This window comes from Cervus canadensis, chromosome 32, assembly GCF_019320065.1.
Source record: "Cervus canadensis isolate Bull #8, Minnesota chromosome 32, ASM1932006v1, whole genome shotgun sequence".
NCBI lineage: Eukaryota > Metazoa > Chordata > Mammalia > Artiodactyla > Cervidae > Cervus > Cervus canadensis.
The window spans coordinates 33,008,221-33,029,001 of NC_057417.1; the positions used below are offsets into that span (position 1 = coordinate 33,008,221).

The 20,781-nt window shown below is 55.9% G+C and overlaps 1 protein-coding gene across 6 annotated transcripts in view; it reads right to left on the reverse strand.

Moving 5' to 3' along the window:
• The window catches only part of SDK1 (sidekick cell adhesion molecule 1), a 724,732-nt gene that overhangs the window by 101,047 nt on the left and 602,904 nt on the right, over window positions 1-20,781 (reverse strand). For all 6 annotated transcript variants that reach the window (XM_043455307.1, XM_043455310.1, XM_043455311.1 and 3 more), the window contains 5 exons: window positions 19,665-19,780; window positions 17,358-17,550; window positions 12,986-13,084; window positions 7,503-7,694; window positions 5,117-5,238 (listed from right to left, as the gene is read on the reverse strand). In XM_043455307.1, coding sequence (XP_043311242.1) covers window positions 5,117-5,238; window positions 7,503-7,694; window positions 12,986-13,084; window positions 17,358-17,550; window positions 19,665-19,780 — 722 coding nt within the window. The remainder of the gene's footprint in view (window positions 1-5,116; window positions 5,239-7,502; window positions 7,695-12,985; window positions 13,085-17,357; window positions 17,551-19,664; window positions 19,781-20,781) is intronic.

Consider the following 20,781-nt stretch of genomic DNA (forward strand, 5'->3'; position numbering starts at 1 on the left):
TCACAGACGTGGTAGTAAAAACTGGGTGAACTCCTTTATGACCTGAGAATGAGGAAAGCCGTTCTATCTAAGACCTCAAAGTCCAAACGCCTGCAAGAAAAGATTGATAAATTAAACTTCAGTTTTGTTTGGCATGGCAAAAATTTCTATATATAGTTGACAGAAATGCAACATTACAACCTGCAGTGGAAAGCTTTGGTAATGTCCAGAAAGTTTACACTCACTGTTGGTCCCGAAATCCCATTCCTAGGGACGGAGCCCAGAGGTTCAGCCGCATAAACACAAAAGGAGTGCAGGAGGCTGAGAGCAGCCTCTAGGCAGAATAAGGCCCCCGGCAGGTGTCTCCCCTCACCCGGAGGTCCACACCCTGGACTCTGGGGCCTGCAGGCACGTCACCCCCACACAGAAGGGACTGAAGATGTGATTAAGGTTAAGAGCCTTGAAATAGGGAGATTATCCTGGATTATCTGGGTGGGTGTAATCGACCCTAAAAATGCAAGAGAGAGGCGGGAGAGTGGGTCAGGGAGAGAGATGAAAGAGGCAGTGGCAGCCTGAGAAAGACCTGCCCCCGCCCCACTGCTGGCTCTGCAGGTGGAGGAAGGGACGTGGGGACCCTCGGGCCGGAGATAACGATGGCCGGCTCAGTCCCAGGGCCTCAGCAAGTGAGCTCTGCCAACAGCCTGGACAAGCGAGGAGAGTGGGAGATGGCGGTCTCCCAGAGCTTCTGGACAGGCGCACAAGCGGCTCACACCACAGGCAACGGAGCTGATACTTTGTAATAACTGTGATGGAGTAGCGCCTTTAAAAATCACAAATCACTGTATTGCACACCTGTGACTTATGTGATATCGTACAGCTACTATACATCAATTTAAAAGGAGAGGAGCAGACTAGCAGGCATGAAATAAATAAGATAAAGGATTTAATGTACAGTACAGTGAATATAGCCAATATCTTGTAATAACCTTAAATGGAGGATAATCTGTAAAAATTACTTTGGCCACCTAATGTGAAGAGCCAACTCACTGGAAAAGACCCTGATGCTGGGAAAGATTGAGGGCAGGAGGAGAAGGGGGCGACAGAGGATGAGATGGTTGGATGGCATCACTGACTTAATGGACATGAGTCTGAGGAAACTCGGGGAGTTGGTGAAGGACAGGGAGGCCTGGCATGCTGCAGTCCATGGGGTTGCAAAGAGTCGGACACAACGGAGAGACTGAACCACAAGACACAGCACGGTGAATACAGACAATATCCTATAATAACTTTAAATGGAGTATAATCTGCAAAAATATTGTACAGCTGAAAGTAATACATATTGTAAATCAGAGATACTTTACTAAAATTTTTTTAAATTGAAAAAAAAAAAAACAAAACAAAACAAGAAAATCAAACACTCCAGCAATAACAGAAAGAGGGACCAGATGAACATAGACAACAGGTGAGTGTGGGTGAAGGGTGTGTGGGAGCGTGTTCCTTCCGGGCACGCTGAAAATGTTTTATATTAAAAACACAGGTATTAAGAGGTCCGTTGTGGCAGAGAAGCATAACGCGCGTGCACTTTACGTACAGAGAGGGGCCACGTGCTCACCCATCACCTCCTCTCCACCGACAGAGGAAGGACCCCTCTCTGACCCCGAGCTGTGACCATCCTGGCGAGCGGGCAACGGCAACAGGAGCTGGCCGCTCCCGGGCCTGGCTCTGGGGGTGCAGCCCGCAGGTCTTGCGCAGAGCCAGCAGAGGTGGCATCTGCACTCCCGCCGTCCCGCCTGGCCTGACGCCCACCCTGAGGAGCGTCTGCCCTTTGTGCCCGGCGATACTGCTGTCCAGGAACAGTCAGGACGGACTCCTGGCTTCTGTGCTCCTTGGAGCGCGTGCCCGGCTCTGTCTGGCCGACTCTGAGCCTCTGCTTTCCAGGAAGGACCACGGTTTTCCTCCTTTATTTTCTCTGATGCGTTTTCAAGCTCGCTTTCATTGTTTTGGTTTTCGCTTCCCGGGGATGTATTTTTTCAGTGATCCTTTCCTAAGTAATTAATTGTTCCAGCCGTACTGATCGATCGGTTCCAACTAGCTGGCCCACTGTCAGGATCCTGCAGAGGCTTCCAGAAATGGTTGCTTAATGAAAGTTTTGAAGACATAGATGAATCTGTGCCCTGATTTATGGCCAAATTTCCAGGATCGAATTGTCTTGCAACAGAGCACAAGCACAGTCATGAAAACCACCAGGGTTTTGCTGAGGACACTAAGGGTCTCGGCGTGCGGCTTGGCATCGGTTCGCTCTGCTCTGGGTGGAACAAGGTGCGTCAGGGCGGGTGGGATCCACGGAGGCCGGTGGGACCCTCCCCCTGATGCATGAGCCCTGTGGGTCCTGCTCTCTTGCCATCACGCTCTGAGTCAAGTGCAAAGTCCTCCTAGGAAGGACGCTCAGGCTCCCCGTGACCGGCCCCCAGCTCCTCCCTACGCCCCGCACTCCAGCCGTCTGTCCTCCACGCCATCCTCACAGGGGAAGTTCCTGTTCCTTTCCCAGCAACCTGAAGGCCCTTCTCCTGAGACAGAACCTCCCTCCCTGACCGCACAAACGGCGTCTGTTTCTGCTCACTGCTGAGTACCTCATGCTAGACTGGGGCCTGGAGATAAATACATGCTATAAACATTGTTGAGTAAATGCAGGTTCGTCCATTCCGACTGTACCAAACGATCGTCTTAGTCTGTTCTGTAGCTCACTGTGATAAAGAATTAAAAGAAAAATCTCCACCAACGATACCATCAAATTGGGGGAACCTATACCAAACCACTGCTGAGTTTTACAAACTTGCTGGCACGCTGAATGCACCACTTTCACAGCATCATCTTTTAGGATTTGAAATAGCTCGACTGGGATTCCATCCCCTCCACTAGCTTTGTTCGTAGTGATGCTTCCTAAGGCCCACTTGACTTCACACTCCAGGATGTCAGGCTCTAGGTGAGTGATCACACCATTGTGGTTATCTGGGTCGTGAAGATCTTTCTGTATAGTTCTACTATAGTTCAGCTGTGTATTCTTGCCACCTCTTCTTACTATCTTCTGCTTCTGTTAGCTCCATAGCATTTCTGTCCTTTACTGTGCCCATCTTTGCATGAAATGTTCCCTTGGTATCTCTGATTTTCTTGAAGAGATCTCTAGTCTTTCCCATTCTGTTGTTTTCCTCTATTTCTTTGCATTGATCACTGAGGAAGGCTTTCTTATCTCTCCTTGCTATTCCTTGGAACTCTGCATTCAGATGGGTATATCTTTCATTTTTTCCTTTGCGGTTGGTTGCTTCTCTTCTTTTCCCAGCTATTTGTAAGACCTCCTCAGATAACCATTTTGCCTTTCTTTTTCTTCAGGACAGTCTTGATCACTGCCTCTTGGACTGGAAAAGGTCAGTTTTCATTCCAATCCCAAAGAAAGGCAATGCCAAAGAATGTTCAAATTACTGCACAATTGCACGCATCTCACATGCTAGCAAAGTAATGCTCAAAATTCTCAAAGCGAGGCTTCAACAGTATACGAACTGAGAATTCCAAGATGTTCAAGCTGGATTTAGAAAAGGCAGAGGAACCAGAAATCAAATTGCCAACATCCACTGGATCACAGAAAAAGCAAGAGAGTTCCAGAAAAATATCTACTGCTTTATGGACTGTGCCAAAGCCTTTGACTGTGTGGATCACAACAAAATGTGGAAAATTCTTCAAGAGATGGGAATACCAGTCCACCTGACCTGCCTCCTGAGAAATCTGTATGCAGGTCAAGAAGCCACAGTTAGAACAGGACATGGAACAACAGACTGGTTCCAGATCGGGAAAGGAGTACATCAAGGCTGTATATTGTCACTCTGCTTATTTAACTTATATGCAGAGGACATCATATGAAATGCTGGACTGGATGAAGCACAAGCTGGAATCAAGATTGCTGGAAGAAATATCAATAACCTCAGATATGCAGATGACACCACCCTTATGGCAGAAAGCAAAGAGGAACTAAAGAGCCTCTTGATGAAAGTGAAAGAGGGGAGTGAAAAAGTTGGCTTAAAACTCAACATTCAAAAAATGAAGATCATCCCATCACTTCATGGCAAATAGATGAGGAGTCAATGGAAACAGTGACAGACTTTATTTTCTTGGACTCCAAAATCACTGCAGATGGTGACTGCAGCCATGAAATTAAAAGATGCTTGCTCCTTGGAAGGAAGGTTATGACCAACCTAGACAGCATATTAAAAAGCAGAGACATTACTTTGCCAACAAAGGTCCGTCTAGTCAAAGCTATGATTTTTCCATTCAGTTCAGTTCAGTTGCTCAGTCGTGTCCGACTCTTTGCGACCCCACGGACTGCAGCACGCCAGGCTTCCCTGTCCATTAGTCATGGTTTTTCCATTAGTCATGTATAGATGTGAGAGTTGGACTACAAAGAAAGCTGACCGCCGAAGAATTGATGCTTTTGAACTGTGGTGTCAGAGAAGACTCTTAAAAGTCTCTTGGACTGCAAGGAGATCAAACCAGTCCATCCTAAAGGAAATCAGTCCTGAATATTCATTGGAAGGACTGATGCTGAAGCTGAAACTCCAATACTTTTGGCCACTTGAGGCAATGAACTAACTCACTGGAAAAGACCCTGATGCTGGGAGAGATTGAAGGTGGGAGGAGAAGGGGACGACAGAGGATGAGATGGTTGGATGACATCACCGACTCAATGGACATGAGTTTGAACAAGCTCCAGGAGTTGGTGATGAACCGGGAAGCCTGGCGTGCTGCAGTCCACGGGGTCCCAACGAGTTACACGACTCACACGACTGAGCGACTGAACTGAACTGAACGGTGACTTGAACGTGCACCCCCACCATCCCTTCTTCCGTTATCCAGTAAGAGTCCAGCCTAGTACCCTGTGTTCCCTCTTGTTCCCACATCTGCCCCGGGCAAACCAGCCACTCCAGACTCCGGCTCTCCTCCTCCAAACACCATTGCCCCCCCCAACCACCCAAGGCCGCTCTAGCCAGGGGCTCATCTGCCCCGCAGAGGCATCACTGAACTGCCTGTCACCTCCAGGCCCTGCCTTCCTCTACGGGAACTGCCGCTCTCAGCTTCAGGGCGACCATACCTGTCCCTGCACGATCCACCTGGAGATGGCCGTCTTCCCGTCATACCCCGGTCGGAACTGGAGCGTGGCCGAGCGAGGGCTGATGTTGGAAATGACCAGATTGGATGGGGCACCAGGAAGTTCTGGACATAGAGGAGAGAGGGAAGGTGGAGATTTAAATCCTGCTACAGCTCAGGAAAGGTATCAAACATGTCAGCAACAACCACTCTCATCAGGCCTTTACACCAAGACAGGGTTTATTTTTACAACTGCCAGAGTGAGAAGCACAGCATTCCTTCCAAGGATCCTCAAAGAACACAAAGGGCTGAGTGTCCATCTCCCTTCTGACAATGACCTGGTGCCTTTGAAAGAGGATGGGGAGGGAGTGTGCACCCCGAGTATCTCCGGGCAGCTTGAAATGGGAGGTGAGCGGGTCCCAAGCCATAGGCTTCCTGGCTCTGGTTTCCAAGACAACCGGACTCAGGTGAAAGTGCAGAACTGGTCCCTGTCTGCCTGTGGTCTTATGCTCTGGCAACTGAACGAGGGCAGGTGGGCTCTGCGTGTGGCCCCGCGTCTGAGGCTGGCTGTGGCTAAGCCTCCTCCTTGAACAGAGGCCCTTCTGCAGGCTGACCCCCTGGCCCGCCCCCGGGAGCCTGTCCCACTAGAAAGTGAGATGCTGTGGGTTCACAGGGAGAGCTCTGACATTACTGGGCAACTGAAAACCGCTCGAGAAAGACTGCGGGATGCAATGAAGGAACGAAAGAGGACACCAGTGTCAGGAAAGGCTCCCAGACGCGCCGTGTCCGAGGGATGACGTCCGGACTCGCTGTGTTCGGGGTGTTTAAGACCAGGTCTCTCACGGGGGCAACAGGACCACTCTGGTGATGGCTCAGTGCTGGCACACGCCGCGTCGCTGGGCTCTCAGGGGTCCTTTCCACGTCACGTTTAATGAACTTGGAGAGGAGACTCTTTAAATCGAAGGAGAAGGGACTCTTTTCTGTATATCTGTCAGCTCTCTGGGTTCTGTAGCTGGTTCTCCAGTCATGAATGGATGTCAACTTCAAGCACCGCAAATGGATCATAGCCCAAAGTGATGGTCATCACAGGCTTTTTCTCGGTGTGACCCAGGACAGACCCCCGGCTCCTGGGGACCCCGGCCTCCCCCAGCCAGGCTGTCAGGTCCACTCGGCGTGGCTGGGCCCGACTCCTGCAGCCCTTCTCTGCATCCGGGGTAGTGCTGGTCACGGTCACACTGGGACCGAGGCCGCTTGGAGGTGAGGTCAGCTGGCCACTTCCAGGCCCCGGTTGGATGGTGTCCAAACCATCCAGGAAACAAGTTGGTCGCCCAGGGATGCTCTGTGTTACCCCGGCCGCTGCCCATTAGCTGGTTCTAACGAATTAACTCACATGGCATCATTGCCGCCTCATTGTCACTAGTTACTAGGGTCCTAACCTTTGAATGTGTGCTTTGGGAGCTGCTGTGGAATACATGAATCTCGCTGGAAGCCAAAGACTTCCTTCTTAAGAAAGGACATGTGTCTTAGGTAGATGCCTTAGAGAAAACATCGGATCGGCTCAAGTGTGGCCCCAGGCCAGCAACGTGGGTGCCACCTGGAGCGCGTCCCGGGGTAAGTTCTGCAACCTTGCCCACACCCAGGGGGTGGCCATGTGGGAGCTGGCCCAGCACAGACGGTGGCGGGGGGGGGGGCGTGGAGATGGACACACAGGAAAGTGTGAGAAGCCCTGCCCGAGAGAGAGGTCGGTGGCGACTGTGCGTCAGGGGACGGACAGCTGTGTCTCGGGACCCTGGGGGCTCCCGGCTCCCCGAGGAGAGGGCTGCGGGGATGACGGCTGGTTTCAGTCTTCGGGGCCGTCCTGCTTTTCTCAGAGACCCAAGGAGGCGACCAGATGGCTTCCGGGGAGCACAAGGTCTCCGGTTTAGAACTGAATCGATGGCCCCACGACGTTTTCTAACGCCTGTGTGTTGGTGAATTCCTGGGGAAAACACTTTCATTTTAAATGTAAACTTTGGAGAGAAACAGCTGAGTGCAATTTCCGAAGCTGGAATGAGTGTGAACGTTTAGGGAGACGATCTGACTTCCAGAAAGGCCCCGCTGGGGTGCACGCGCTCCCCGACGTTCACTGCAACCCCTCCCTGCCCGCTTCCTCCCCACCTTCTTGCTCTGTCTTGCAGACCCACACTGCCCCTGATTTGCTGAGGGGATAGTTCTGTGCCTCTTGGTCTTAACTGCAGTAATTCACTGACCCCCGACCATCCGAACCCAGGGCTGACACCCCTCTTTCAAAGGCCCCCAGTGACTTCTGCACAAAGATGCCCACCAACTCGGAGCGTGAGCGAGGCCCGGGGAGCACGGCCGCGGGGACAGCAGGGCCTGAGTGTACTGACCTGGGGGCACCCCGGAAGAGATGGTGGACGAGGTGGGCACGCCGGTGCCCGCGGCGGTGACGGCCGCCACGTCGATGGTGTAGGTGGTGAGGGAGGACAGCCCCTGGATCTTGTACTCGAGCGTCGAGCTGTTGAGGGTGAGTGTGAGCCGCGAGGCGCTCTGCCCGTACACCTCCCAGGAGACCTGATAGCCTGGAAAGCAGGTGGGGCACAGGGTCAGTCCTGGGGTCCCGGGAGCCAGGGCGGAGGTGGGCGCCCCCCGGTCATCTCAGGGCTCTGACAACAGTGGGGAGCCCAGCCGGGCCGCCAGTCCAGGGCCCATGGGGACGAGACTCAGGCCGGGCCCTCCATCTGGGCACCCCACCCACGGGGGCGGCAAGAGGATGGGGCTGGGGTCTAGGGCAGGATGGGGGTGGGGGTGGGGGCGGCTGGGGGAGGAGGGGCTGGGGGAGAAGGGTGGGGCTGAGGGCGGAGGGAGGGGCTGGGGGAGAGGGAGGGCGAGAGGACGAGGGTGGGGGGGGCGCCGCGCCTGCGGAAGGAGGGTGGGGCGGGGCTGGGGGAGGGGGGTGGGGCTGAGGGGGCTGACAGAGGATGGCTGGCCTGCGGTCCTCTGTGCAGCCTTCTTTCGTCAGAAGATGCGCGCGCTTCATCCACATTTCCATTTTTATAAGCCGATATTTTCATCACATGGCGCCCTAAATCAGACGCTTGCTCCTGGCTTGCAACTAATTTGTGGAAACGCTGCCACTTTTCCCTTATAAAATGATTGATAAAGCGCTTTTTGCCGTAACGTTTCTCCCCTGCCCAGGCACGAGCGTTGCTTCGACCTGCCTCCCTCTTGAGCCTGTTTTCCGAGCGACACCGGGTCCCCCCACCCCCCACTCCCACGCTCAAGTTCATCCGTCGGGGCCTGAGGATCACAATTCATTCAGCCCTGGGGCCCATCGCGATCTGGGGCTCAGAAAAAAGACCCAGGCAGCCCGGAGTCAGCCCCCGTGCGGGGATGTTCTGTGATTACAGGACACCGCGGCGCATCCCCGAGGACGGAGGCGCTGATGGAGGGCTCCCCGGCCGCGGCAGAGTGCTGAGAGCGCTGTTCTTCTGTCTCCGGTCGGGAGCCCGGGGACAGAAGCGCCGGGAGGCTCTGGGCTCCTCCTCACTCTGATGAAGCAATAAATCGAGCGAGAGACTTGCACTTGCAGGTAAACAAGAATTTAGAGGAGAGCGTCTCGGGACTTCAGCACTTTGGAAAAAAAATAACGCTAGAAGCCGCTGCCCGTCAGCCGCCCCACAGCCTGCCAGCCTCTGCGGGCGGGGGCGACCCTTGCCGGGGTTGGGGGGCCGGGGCAGCAGGCTGTGGAGGACGGAGGGAGGCCCTGCCGCACACCGGCAGCCCCCGCTTACCTGAGCTGCACTCCCGGCCGCCGGGTCCCCACCCCGGGCCCACGTGAACCACGGACTCCAGCCAGGCCCGCGGCCCGGCTGCCTCCCGGGCCCCCTCTGCTCTCCGTTCTCCTCCGCGCAGAGGACGGTGCTCACTCCAGACTTGAGAGCCTCCTCCCCGCTTCCCTCCCTGACCCCTGCCCTCCCTCACCCGCAGAGGCAGGAACACCCCAAGGCGCTAAAATCCATCCGTCCTTTTCTGCCGAGTCAGACTTTTGGGACTAACTGTACAGTGAAGACCAGACCACCCGGCAGGGGCCGGGCAGTGAGGACCGGTAACTTCACACACGCCGTGTCCATGACATTCCTGCGATGCCCTGAGCGCCCCACGCGCGTGAGTTCACTCAGCCTGGGACGGCGCTCTGAGGCTGCAGCATCATCGCCTGCCTCACGGAGGAGGGGACCAAGGCCGTGGCTCCTCATCGCCTTCCCAGCCCGCCGGCCCCTGGGAGCCCTGCCGCCCACGGCAGGCCGGGGAGGCGTGCCCGGCCTGGGGGTCGTCCGAGGGGCCTCCGCTCCGCGAGGCTCAAGCCGGCCCACACACATTGGACCAGAAGGCTGCTGTTACACACTCATGTTCTTATCTGTGCTGTTAACGTCACCACCTTGTCCACCAGACAATTTTCTTTGTCTAGAAGCTGTTCTTCATCAAAATTTACTAAAATATAGCACCTTATTCTGCATGGCAACCTGGAGCCCAAACACAGCGCTTCCAGCACCCTTAGCAGAAAATTAGCGGGGTTCCACGGCATCGCAGCGGACAGTCTGGTGGGCGGCTGTTGTCATGGATACAAGTGAAGCCAAACGCACAAGGGAAGGCCCTCGCGTGCTCGGGAAAGGGCGTGGCAAAGGCCAGCGAGAGCAGGCTGGCCTGAATGCCGGGCACAGAGGCCTGGAGCGTGGGCGCGTGGTGGGCGAGGCCCCGTGCAGGCAGGCCTGGCTGGAGCGCTCCTCGGGCCGGGGCGGGAGGAGGGAGAGAACCCCCACCCAGGGTGTGCTCTACCTGCTCCAAACGCTGCCTAAGTGAGACTAATGACCAGAGGGGCTTCAGAAATGACTCCCTGTTGAGCTGAAGTAAATTCTCCAGGAGAGAGCAGTACATCCAATTGCGAGCTGTCTGTCCGCGTCCTCCTGCTCATAAATCAGCGTTTAGGCGGGGATTGTGGGGCTGCTGCCTGTACAGGGGGAGCCCGGGCGGAGTTCGCGGGGCTCCCCACGCCCCCGCCACCTCCCGCTGACTCCTTCCAGGCACTTCAGGGAAGCTCCCGGCATCCAGTCTCCTACGGGGCGTCTGGGCCACAGAGCGGCCCGTCCACAGGGCTAGACGTTATGGCACCATCTGCCCGGCAGCTTCTCTGACCAGCACTGACGGGGCGGCTTCGGAGGGATGGTACCTGGTGCCCTGTAGACGCTTCCTGAAAGGGGCTTTCAGAGGCCAGCTTTGCCCACAAACACAAACATGGTTTTCTTTATTGTACTTGGTAGAATTCTCTCCATTCAACCTGGAAAAGGCCTTTGAGGTGCAGCTGGCGTGCCCCACAGGAAACCAAGTCCATCCGGGGGCGCTGCCCTGTGTGTCTGAGCAGAGCATCCAGGGCAGGGAGGGTCCCACAGAAGGCAGGGGTCCTGGGGGGTGACTGTGGGGACACTGAAGCTGGGGTCCGGCCTCTGGGAAGGCCCCCTCCCCCTGTAGCCCATTTTACAGAGTCGGGGGGCGAGGTGAGGACAGAGCAGACCACGAGGGACAACGGCCCCCGAGGGAGGCGTGGTTGGAGCGGAGCATCTGCCTGAAGCGCTGACCCTCAGAGCCGCCACTGCAGACCTGCTTCCAGCCCAGGGCACGACGGCCGGCTCTGAACAGCCCGAGCTGCAAAGGCCAAGTTCCATGACAAACAGTAGCTGTTGCCAGTGACTGCAAGTATTTGTTTAATAAAACACGAAATTGGGTTCATTAAGCCCTATTAGCTGTAGGAACTGATGATCATCAATCAGGAGTGTCGGCTGCGGGCGCCCAGCCTGGGGAGGTGGGCTCCACTCGGGGAGTGAGGGGGTTGATGCCCCTGGATTTCCCGCAAGGCGGGAGGCTGGAAGGGAGAGGCGGGCGGGTGCTAGGAGGGCCCGGGCGGGGCCGAGGCTGCAACTGTCAGCGGGGAGGCCTTCCGGTGGAGTCTGTCCATCGAGGCATCCGGGCCAGGATTCCGAAACGTACCCCTTTTCTGTGGGTCCTCAGGGCCAAGCCAAGGGAGGTGAAAGGTCTGCCTGCCCCGCGCCCCGGTCCCCCTGAAGTCAGCGGCAGCTGCAGCTCTAAGTCACGCTAATTCGGGCCACAGATGTCCCCACGGGGCTGAACCGAAAGGACTTCTTCCACGTGGGGGCCGCTGCTCAGCTTTCGGTGCTTCTGGGCTTGCTTCCCTCTCGCTGGTCAGTCTGTTTTTCCTGCTTTGCGCAGCTTAAAGCCACAGGAAGCTGGATTCCTCTGGGCGACCGCCCTCCTCTGTTCCAGGCCTGCCCACCTTGGTCTCATGCCTTCCACTCCCGTCCACAGCGGGGCGTCTTCCCTACACATGCAGCACTGTGTCCTCTGCCCAGAGGCCTCAGAGTATGAGCAGACTGGGCTTTGGAGGTCTGATTTCAGTAGGGAAATTCCCCCTTCCTGGACTTAATTCACAGCTTCTTGAGGGCAGATCTAGATTCATGAATCTATTTAAAAGTGAGGGTCAGAGGCGGCATTGGCGCAAAGGTGCCCCTAATGGCAGCTTCTGGATCGGAGCACTCCCCTCTGTAGGGGGTCTGGTCGGAGCAGGTGAGCCGAGGGCCCCCCTGCAGGTAGGCAGAGGGCGGGCTGGCACCGGGAGGTTTCCTGAGCAACGGGAGAGAAGCGGGGAGCTCGGCGCAGGGACAGAACCCGGGCTGTGTGCGGGGGGCTGTGTCTGAGGCCCCACCTGAACCTGCGGCTGGAGCCCGTCGCAATCCCAGGATCAGAGCACGCCGCAAGCCTTCGAATTTGCCCCGTCTCTGCTGCGTTCCCAGCGGTTAGAGAGATGCGGACACAGAACCGTGTGAACACTGCGTGGGACAGGAGGCTCGGGAGGCGGGCGGGGTCCACTCGGATCCCAAGCTGGAGAAGCTGGGCAGTGCCCATGGCGCATGCATCCCACTGGGAGCTAACTGGTTACTTAAGAAGGAATTGCAAACATTCTTCTTTCAATGAACGCGTCTTCTTCTTTCAAACAGCTGTTTACTTGCCGGGATAAGCTGTCTGCACCTAACCACTGAGGAAGCAGAACCCTCCGGCCTTCCCCTGGCCGGCAGCACAGTCCCCAGGAAGACGTGAAGCAAAGACGTGAAGCCTTCCCTTGGGCCTGGACGGGGAGCCTGGGCCGACCCCCGTGCTGTGTGTGGATGACGCGATTTAAGTGGAAATTCAGCCCTATAACCTGGAACGTTCTTCAGAAGCCTCTTCTTCAGAATGAAATCAAGCCGTTCCCCTGAGACCACACTGCAGGAGAGGGAGGCGGTCCCTGCTCCCTGGACGCCCCTCACCTGCAGCTGCGCCCCGGGGGCCTGGCATCAGGGGCAGGGGACAGGCGTGGCTTGGCTGCTCTCCGGGACCGGGGGTGGGGGAGGCGGGGGACAGGGGAGGCGGGGGACAGGGCCGCCCCATCATGGCGCCTGCATTCGGCTCTCCCTGCCCGCCCCAGCCCCAGCCTCCTCAGCTGTCACCTCCCTGCACGGCCACGAGATTACGGCCCATGAGGGGACACACCTGGGGCACGAGTCTCCTGGGCAGAGATGTCAGAGGCCTGTTCAACAAGCCCACGAGACCGAGCCTCCACACCCGGAGGCTGCAGCCTGGCCAGGGGGGGCCCGCACGAAGTGAGGCCCCCGGGACAGGTCCCTCCCTCCTCCACTGGCCCCGTGCCAGTCACCCTGCAGGCCGTGGGCACCTGGGTGCTGCCAGCCGTGGCGCCTGGAGCTGTGTCCATCCCACTGTGTGGGGCAGACTTGTTTCTCCTTTTTCTGACCACAGAGACCCTTACCTGTAATGATGCCATTTTTCTCCAGGGGCTCCTGCCAGCTGACCTTGAGAGACGTGTCCAGAATCTCCGTGAAACTCAGGTGGCCCACAGCTCCTGGTTCTGGAAATGAGAACCAAAGACATCTGTTAGCATGTGGCCTGATTCTCTCCAGTTGGATTGGTGTGGAACAGTCTATCTGTGGAAGGAGGCGGGAGCCAGGACCAAGGTCAGAGCCCTCAGGAAAAGCCAGAGAAAACCCAGAAGGACAGGGTCTGAGGTGTCAGAGGGGACCGGGCTACGGTCACATACTTTCTCTCTGTCGGCTTCACCCTGGCCTTGCCAAGAACTGCAGAGACCGGCAGCGGGAGATGCAGATGAGATCCCTTCTCTTTCTCCTGATCGGATCGAGTTGAACAATCGGGTGGTTGGACCCTGAAGGCTGCTGCTGACCCCAGCGTCCCTGACGCCTCTGTAGTCTTGTGTGTCTGTCTCGTGTGGGGCCAGGAGGCCGGGCCGGCCATACCTGGTCGCCAGCCGATGCCTGCCAGCCTGATCTAAGCTGTAACCTGCACTTACTCTCCCAGGGAGCCCAGGGGCAGGGCAGGCGTGAGGAATTTCCAACAACGATTGCATGTTTCCCTAGAGTTTCCCTGACCATAGCCTCCTCCTAAGGCAGGAGCGCAGCGCAGCAGAGCTGCCGTTGGCTCAACGCTGGGCTCGGCCGGGCAGAAGCCTGGTCCCCTGCCGGCCGGCTCTGCGGTCCTTAGAGTGGCTAAGCCTTAGTTCGCTCATCTGCGAAACAGGGAATACAAAAGTAACTCACGCTGCAAGGTAATTGTGAGAAAAAATGTAATAAAACACGAAAGTGGTCAGCATGTCCCCGGCACCACAAAAACGCTGACTGACGTGGCTGCCGTTGTTACCAGTTGTCAGTTACCATGCCATCAGAACATAGAGCCGTTTCTAAGAAGAGCTTACTGTCGCTTTGCAAAGTGCCGGAGAGAAAAGGCCTGAAAGGCCAAGACGTGAGCTAAACAGGTCCGGACTCTCAGGCCCAGAGGCATGTCAGGAGTCTGCTCTGACCCCGCCCCGCTTCTCCAACTGGAGAATTCCACGCCAGGCTCAGGGCAGGGATGCGCGGGGGCCAGCCCGGAGCTGGGTCTGGCACCCGGGTCTCCTGCCTGCCCTGGAGGGACCGCAGGGGCCACCAGGGGGCTCTGAGCCCATCGCCTGCTTCAGCTCCTCCAGGCTGAGTGCTCCAGCGCCCCCACACCCGGTCCCCTCGGGGCCGCCTCCCCAGGAGGTGGGAAGAGGTGACGGGTGACGATGCCCACAGTGACGGGTCACACGTGCCCGTGAGGTCCCCCTCTATGCCGTGGGGGGGGGGGCAGGTGGGAAAGGAGACCCTGGAGCGCAGCGGTCAGACGGGGTGGGGGCCGGCGAGGGGGGGAGAGTGGGGGTCCCCTGCGTCCCGAGCCCCGAGCCAGGCACCGTGGGGCGCCTGGAGGGCACCCCTCGGGCCCGCAGTTCACCAGTCCTGCTCCGCCCACCTCTCTGCGGTGGCGCGCCCCCCCCCCCAGGCACCCCCTGCCCTTTTTCAGGAGAAGCGCAGCGGACACGTCAGGGGGAGGAAAAGGAGGCGCAGAAGCAGGCTCGGAGCAGAGACAAGGGTGCTCCTCGCCGGGCGGGGAACCAGGTTCCCACTGGCCTCCCCTGGACACCTCTGGGCAAGGCCACTTGGAGAGCTTTCTCATAATAACAAAGAGCAGCTTTTTCAGCCTAGAACAGGAGAGCACGAAGTCGATGGTGCCTGGTGTCTGTCCAGGGGCCGAGCTCAGGGATTCCAGCCGACCAGCCTCAGCCCTGTTCTGCCCACTGTCAACCTTGCAGAGACAGCAGGATTTTAAGGCGAATTCCACGCCTGGTACCCAGTTGGTACTTGGACAAAGCCTCCGAACACACCTCATGATTTTTTTAAAAAAATGATAACAGCCTCAGCAAATTCACTCATCTGGGCGAAACTTTCAAAAGACTCTTTATGGATAAGCTCACACACTCTGACAAATTTCACTCTTTTGAGTTTGGAACACGGTAAAATAGGATGGCTGTCAAGACCATCTCGTCCTCCTCCAATTCTAAGATTCCAGAAAGACATTCTGACGGATTTTTGAACTGACTTGTTCTTTTTTTCGATCGATAGAACAGTGAAGAAAGCTTTTTGCTCCTTTTATGTTCTCAGTGTTTCTGCTTCCTGGATTCCTGCCCAAATATGCTTGTCCTCTAGCTCTGCTGGAACCAGCTGGCAGCGTCTCGGCTTAAATTTATATTCTGTTTCCTCTCTACTGCGCTGCCCACCCCCACCCCCTCCCCACAGTTCTTATTTCATTAGAGCTTTGGAGAAGGAGGCCCGCTGCGTGTGCAGAACTAGCCAGGGCGCCATCTGCGTCGTCACTGTGGGGTGGTGGGGGCCACTTTGCTGGCATGCAGGGCCCCAGGTCCTGTTCTAAAGGCTGCACCCCCAGAGCTGATAGCAGCCCCGTATGTGCTCAGTCGTGTACTAGTGTCTGACTGCACCCCGTGGACTGCAGCCCGCCAGGCTCCTCTGTCCATGAGATTCTCCAGGCAAGAATGCTGGAGTGGCTGGCCATGCCCTCTCCCAGGGGAGCTTCCTGACCCAGGGATCGAACCCGCATCTCTTATGTCTCCTGCATTGGCAGGTGGGTTCATTACCACTAGCGCCACCTGGGAAGCCCAACAGTAGCCCTACCTCCTGTCTTTCAGGGAGACTGTCCACGCCTACAAGGATGCTCTGTCTTTCTAGGTAGGACCAACAGGCTCCCTTTCTATCAGAAAATGGTGGTTCAGTTAGAAAATCCTAAAAAGATGATGTCACTGCTACTTCTCTCAACTCTCAAGAAATTCCTCATTTCTCCTCTGTACTAACGGGGGGCCTGGGGCCTTGAAGGTCCTGTTCCCTGGCTGCCCAGCATTATGAGATATTTCTGCACTGTCTGTGTCTGTCTTTGTCGTTGTCCAGTCGCTCAGTCGTGTCCGGCTCTTTGCGACCCCATGGTCTGCAGCATGCCAGGCTCCCCTGACCTCCACTGTCTCCTGGAGTTTGCTCAGTCTTATGTCCGCTGTGTCTGTCTAACTGGCAACCACAGAGCTTTTTAAGTAAAGAATTCAGCCAGGACTCTTCTCTCATTTATCTGAAGAAGTTCCCTGCTTTTGCCGCTTGTTATTTTTAGTAAGTGTCCTCTGGAAAGTAAAGCCCGATGTCCAGTTGGACCTGCTGTGGTTGGAGCTGAGATGCTGCCCTGGACTCTTCTCTCAATAATGAAATGGAAGGAAATGTCCAAATGATGAAGAGCCACGAGGGGTGCCTGATAGACGCTCTGAGAATTCACTGCCGCCTCCCTCAACTATGGGGGCGGGGGGCTCCCCTCCCCACCCGCCTGCGGTCGTAAAGGAGACCAGCTGTGTTTCCTTCAGGGCAGAAGGGGCCTTCCTGCAAGCAGACCTCCTCCTCTTCCAGAGCCCCCCACCCCGGGCCCCCTGCTCGTGCCCCCAGCACGCAGTCTCCAACCAGCCTCCTTGCACACGGCGGGGCCAGAGCCTAGTCAGCCTCCTGCTTCTCTGAAGCCCCCGGGCCCCAAAGTGACTGCACCCACTTGGGTGGTTTAACTGCCAAGGACCTCATACTCAGACGCCCTGAGGTAGCACTGTTTTCAAGCCTTTCCACCTGTGGTGAGACCACACGCTTCAGTTATAGCCCCCAACCTTTCCTGGAGAGCACGGCCACAGTCGCTAACCGCTGGACTCCCGACCTGCTTCTTCAGGCCCTCTGCTGCCTCGACGTGAGCGGGTTCCGACTGAGCCCCACGTCCCAACCCTGGGCCTGCCTTCACATTCCGGTTGCAGTCGTCACCACCTACCCGTCACCCGAGCCAAAGTTTGCGGAGTCCTCCTGGAGGACCCCTTCTACCCACCCCCACCCCCCGGGTCTCACCAGCCCCCGGTTCTTTGTGACACGTCTCCAGGTCTCCCCCAGCGCGAGCCCCGCGTCTGGGATACAGGCTGTCATGATAATCCGCCTTCTCCCCAGACTGCATCACCTTTGCCTCTAGTCCGTCACCACGAAACCTCCAGACGGAGCTTTGAAGCCACTCGAGCCACAGCCCTGCGGGAAGTCCTTCCGTGGTCCTGAGTGCCTAGACGGCTCCGTCTACGAGTCTTAACTGAGCCGTCGAGACGCCTCTGGCCAGCTCCCAGCTTATTTCTCTTGGCTCACCCACACCCCATAGACCACATGAAGCTAAGCTGGGCATGACAGCGGCCCCAACCTCTTTGATGACTGAGGGGTCTTGATGAGACCCTTGGAGAGGGCACTCACTGTCTTCATGCGTCCATATGAGCTGTGGCGTGCTCGGCGGCCCGTCCCCGGGGGTGGTGAAGCACAGAACTGACGTGAAGTAAGCGGTAAACTTCTTCAGGTTGGTGATGTACCCATGGTGGACTCCGTGGAAATCTGGAGCGATGGTGACGACAGTGACAGCTTCAGGGACATCGTCCGGCCAAGCCAGAAGCTGGGATGGAATGGGGTTGAAAAGGAGATTTAATTTCATGATTTCACCCTCAAGTCCGCACCAAAATTTTATTTTGCGATAATATGTCTTTGAAGAAGGCACAGTCATTCTAAAATCTCACTGAAAAACATTGATTTTAAAAGATATCTCACAGACTACTTGAGTACAAATATGTATATTTACGGGCTTCCCAGGCGGCACAGTGGTAAAGACTCCGCCTGCCAATGCAGGAGATGTGACTTTGATCCCTGGGTCGGGAAGATCCCCCGGAGAAGCAGAGGACAATGCACTCCAGTATTCTTGCCTGGAGAGTTCCATGGACAGAAGAGCCTGGCGAGCTGCAGTCCACGGGGTCACAAAGCGTTGGACATAACTGAGCAACTGGGCACATGTATGTTTCTATATGCATTTCATACACGTGTATATAAAAAACTACTCTAACTCACATTGGGAAAAAAGACACTTCTCAAACTTTCAACTTCACTTACACATGCTACAGAACATATATATATTTAATATTAAGAAGTAAAGATGACATTACCTGTTATCTGAATGGATCTGTACAATGAAACATCAATACAAATATTTTTTCTGGATGGGCATGTACTCTGACTCAAAAAGAAGTCCTCAGTTCAATGGAAAGAAAGAAAGAAAGTGAAGTTGCTCAGTCGTGTCTGACTCTTTGCGACCCCATGGACTGTAACCTACCAGGCTCCTCTGTCCATGGGATTTCCCAGGCAAGAATACTGGGGTGGGTTGCCATTTCCTTCTCTGGGGATCTTCCTGACCCAGGGATCGAACCTGAGTCTCCTGCAGATTCTTTACCACCTGAGTCACCAGAAATAGAGTATAAATACACATTCCCAAGGAACTCATTTTAATGTTTTGGCCACATTATGTATGAGTGTGACTTTTAATTCCTCTGACACCAAACACTTCTAGGGCTAGCTAGGTCTGAAAATGGACACACCACAGGACAAGGAGCGTGTTTATGTAGAAGAGAAAGCTGACAACCAAGCCACTGAATGAATGCCCCGGTCTTGCCAGTAAGATCTTCACTGATCAATATGATTTCAAAGAAACTTCTGACTGTAGCTACCTCTGGGAGAAAAGAAAAGACAGGACAAATTTCCAACTATGCCTATCTTTCTAGTGAAAAACAAGTGTTTTAGTAAGCTGACTCCAAATCGGGAGCCGGGGGGCGGGGGGCGGAAATGAACTGTGTTCTGAGGAAATAACACTCTCTGAATCTGAAATCATCAAGTTTTTAAGCAAACTAGGTGGAACCCTTGGGCTGAGCTGCTACTGCAGAAGATGTGTGAATACACCACACTGCAGGGAAAATGGAGGCGGGCTCCCCGCCCCAACCAGGAGATGCCTATCCAGAAAGAAAGGAGAGCGGTGCCTCTGGAAACTGCATGCAGACGCCGCCCTGAAGGTCAGAGGCTGCAGCTCAGACGCGGCACAGGGCAGGCAGGAGCGCGTCGCGTCTCCGTTCAGCCCAGGGAGGGGTCCCGGTCAGCGGGTCTGGCTCCACACACGGAACTCGTCCTGCAGCAGAGGGGGCACCTCCTCGTCGTTACTCGGTAGGAGCCTCACTCAGGTGCGCGCTCTGCGCTCCTCGGAGAGGCCCCCCTTCCGGGAGGAAGCGGTCCGTGAGTGTGCTGATTCCAGTCTGCCAGGACGGGTCTCCCGCCGGTCATTTTAAATGGACAGCCGTTCTCATAACGTTGCTCAGTCCTAACTGAACCATCCTTTTTTGTTTTTTTTTGGCTGTGCCATGCGGCTTGCGGGATCTTAGTACCCCACCCAGGGATTGAACCTGCACCCGTGGCAGTGAAAGCGCAGAGTGCTAACCACTGGACCACTGGGGAATTCCCATGAACCATCCTGCGGACAACCAGTCATTAGAGTTTATGAGTCAGTGTGGCTGATGATAAGACCGTGGACGAAAGGAGACCCCGCCCAGGGCAACATTATCTGTAACTGGACGCCGTGGGTTCCTGATGAAACGAGGTGCGGGGGGCCCCCTCCCGATCATAAGACCATGACGAGGGGTGAGGGGTGAGGTGAGGGCTGGGGCGGCCCCTCACTGGCTGTGGCCCCAGGCGTACCTTGTATCCCTGGTTGATGCCGTTGATGAACTGCTGAGGCGGAGGGTTCCACAGGAACTGGATGGTCGTGGAGTTCACGGCTTCCACCTGCACGTTCTGCGGGGGTGCAGTCGGCACTGCTCCAGGGAGGCGGGGGCAGCAGGACGCCGGCAGGAGGTGGAGGGGGGAGGGGAGAGAAGAGACCCTGAGCTGCCGCTCACGACTCACCCGCATGCTCGGCGCTGCGAACCCGGAGGGTGTTGCGCGGTTTTGGCAGCTAATCATGATGTTACAACAAGAAAGAGCTGGGCTACCCCTCACTTTCCGTTGGAGAATTCTTAAAGGCACAGGCAGAAGAGTGGACCAGGTCATCTCAACCCATGGGTGAACCTTTCCCAGGGGTCTCAAGATAGACAGCAAACAGAAACTTTCTCTGATTTTTTTTCAGTTAGCCAGCATTTGAGATCAAGGCAAGGTTTGATCTAGGCCTCTGCATCCCCTGTTATATATCATTCTGTTTTCAAGCCCAGTTATCCTTTATAGATTAAAAAAATCCCTTTTCACATGTACTGACTTGTCCATTCAGAGGCTAAATTTCTCTTTGTCTGCCATAGAAACCACCATTAAAAAAATTTCCACTTTCCATTTCTTTTATTGAAGAGCTATTGAGCCCAATTACGTGCCTGCCCAGAGGCCTCCAAGGAAGTCACATTCCTGGGGAGCCGCTCACTTTCAACTTGCGTTGTCACAGGCAGCTCCCTCTCGTGCACACACAGGCGGAGCCTCTGCTCCAGGCGCCAGCGGAAGGCTTCAGACCAGGAGGCACCACACAACGGCTGGGACAAAGGGCAGGCCTTCCAGGGCGGAAAGGCCTTGAGAAAAGCGTTCACATCGGGGAAAGTGGAGTCCGCAAAGGCATGCGGTGATGAGAAACCTGGTGAGTGGTGAGAGGATAACGAGCGTGGCTGGACATGGGTGCTGGGGGAGAAGGGGGCTCAGAAAGCGGACGGGTCCCTGTGGGGACGGCCCCGGATGCTGGATGCAGAGGTGGAGAGCGTACACGGAGGGCAGGGGGAAATCAGCGGGCTTCTGGAAATGGCAGAGACGGGACCCGGCCGCCCTCTGAAGGACGGCCTCT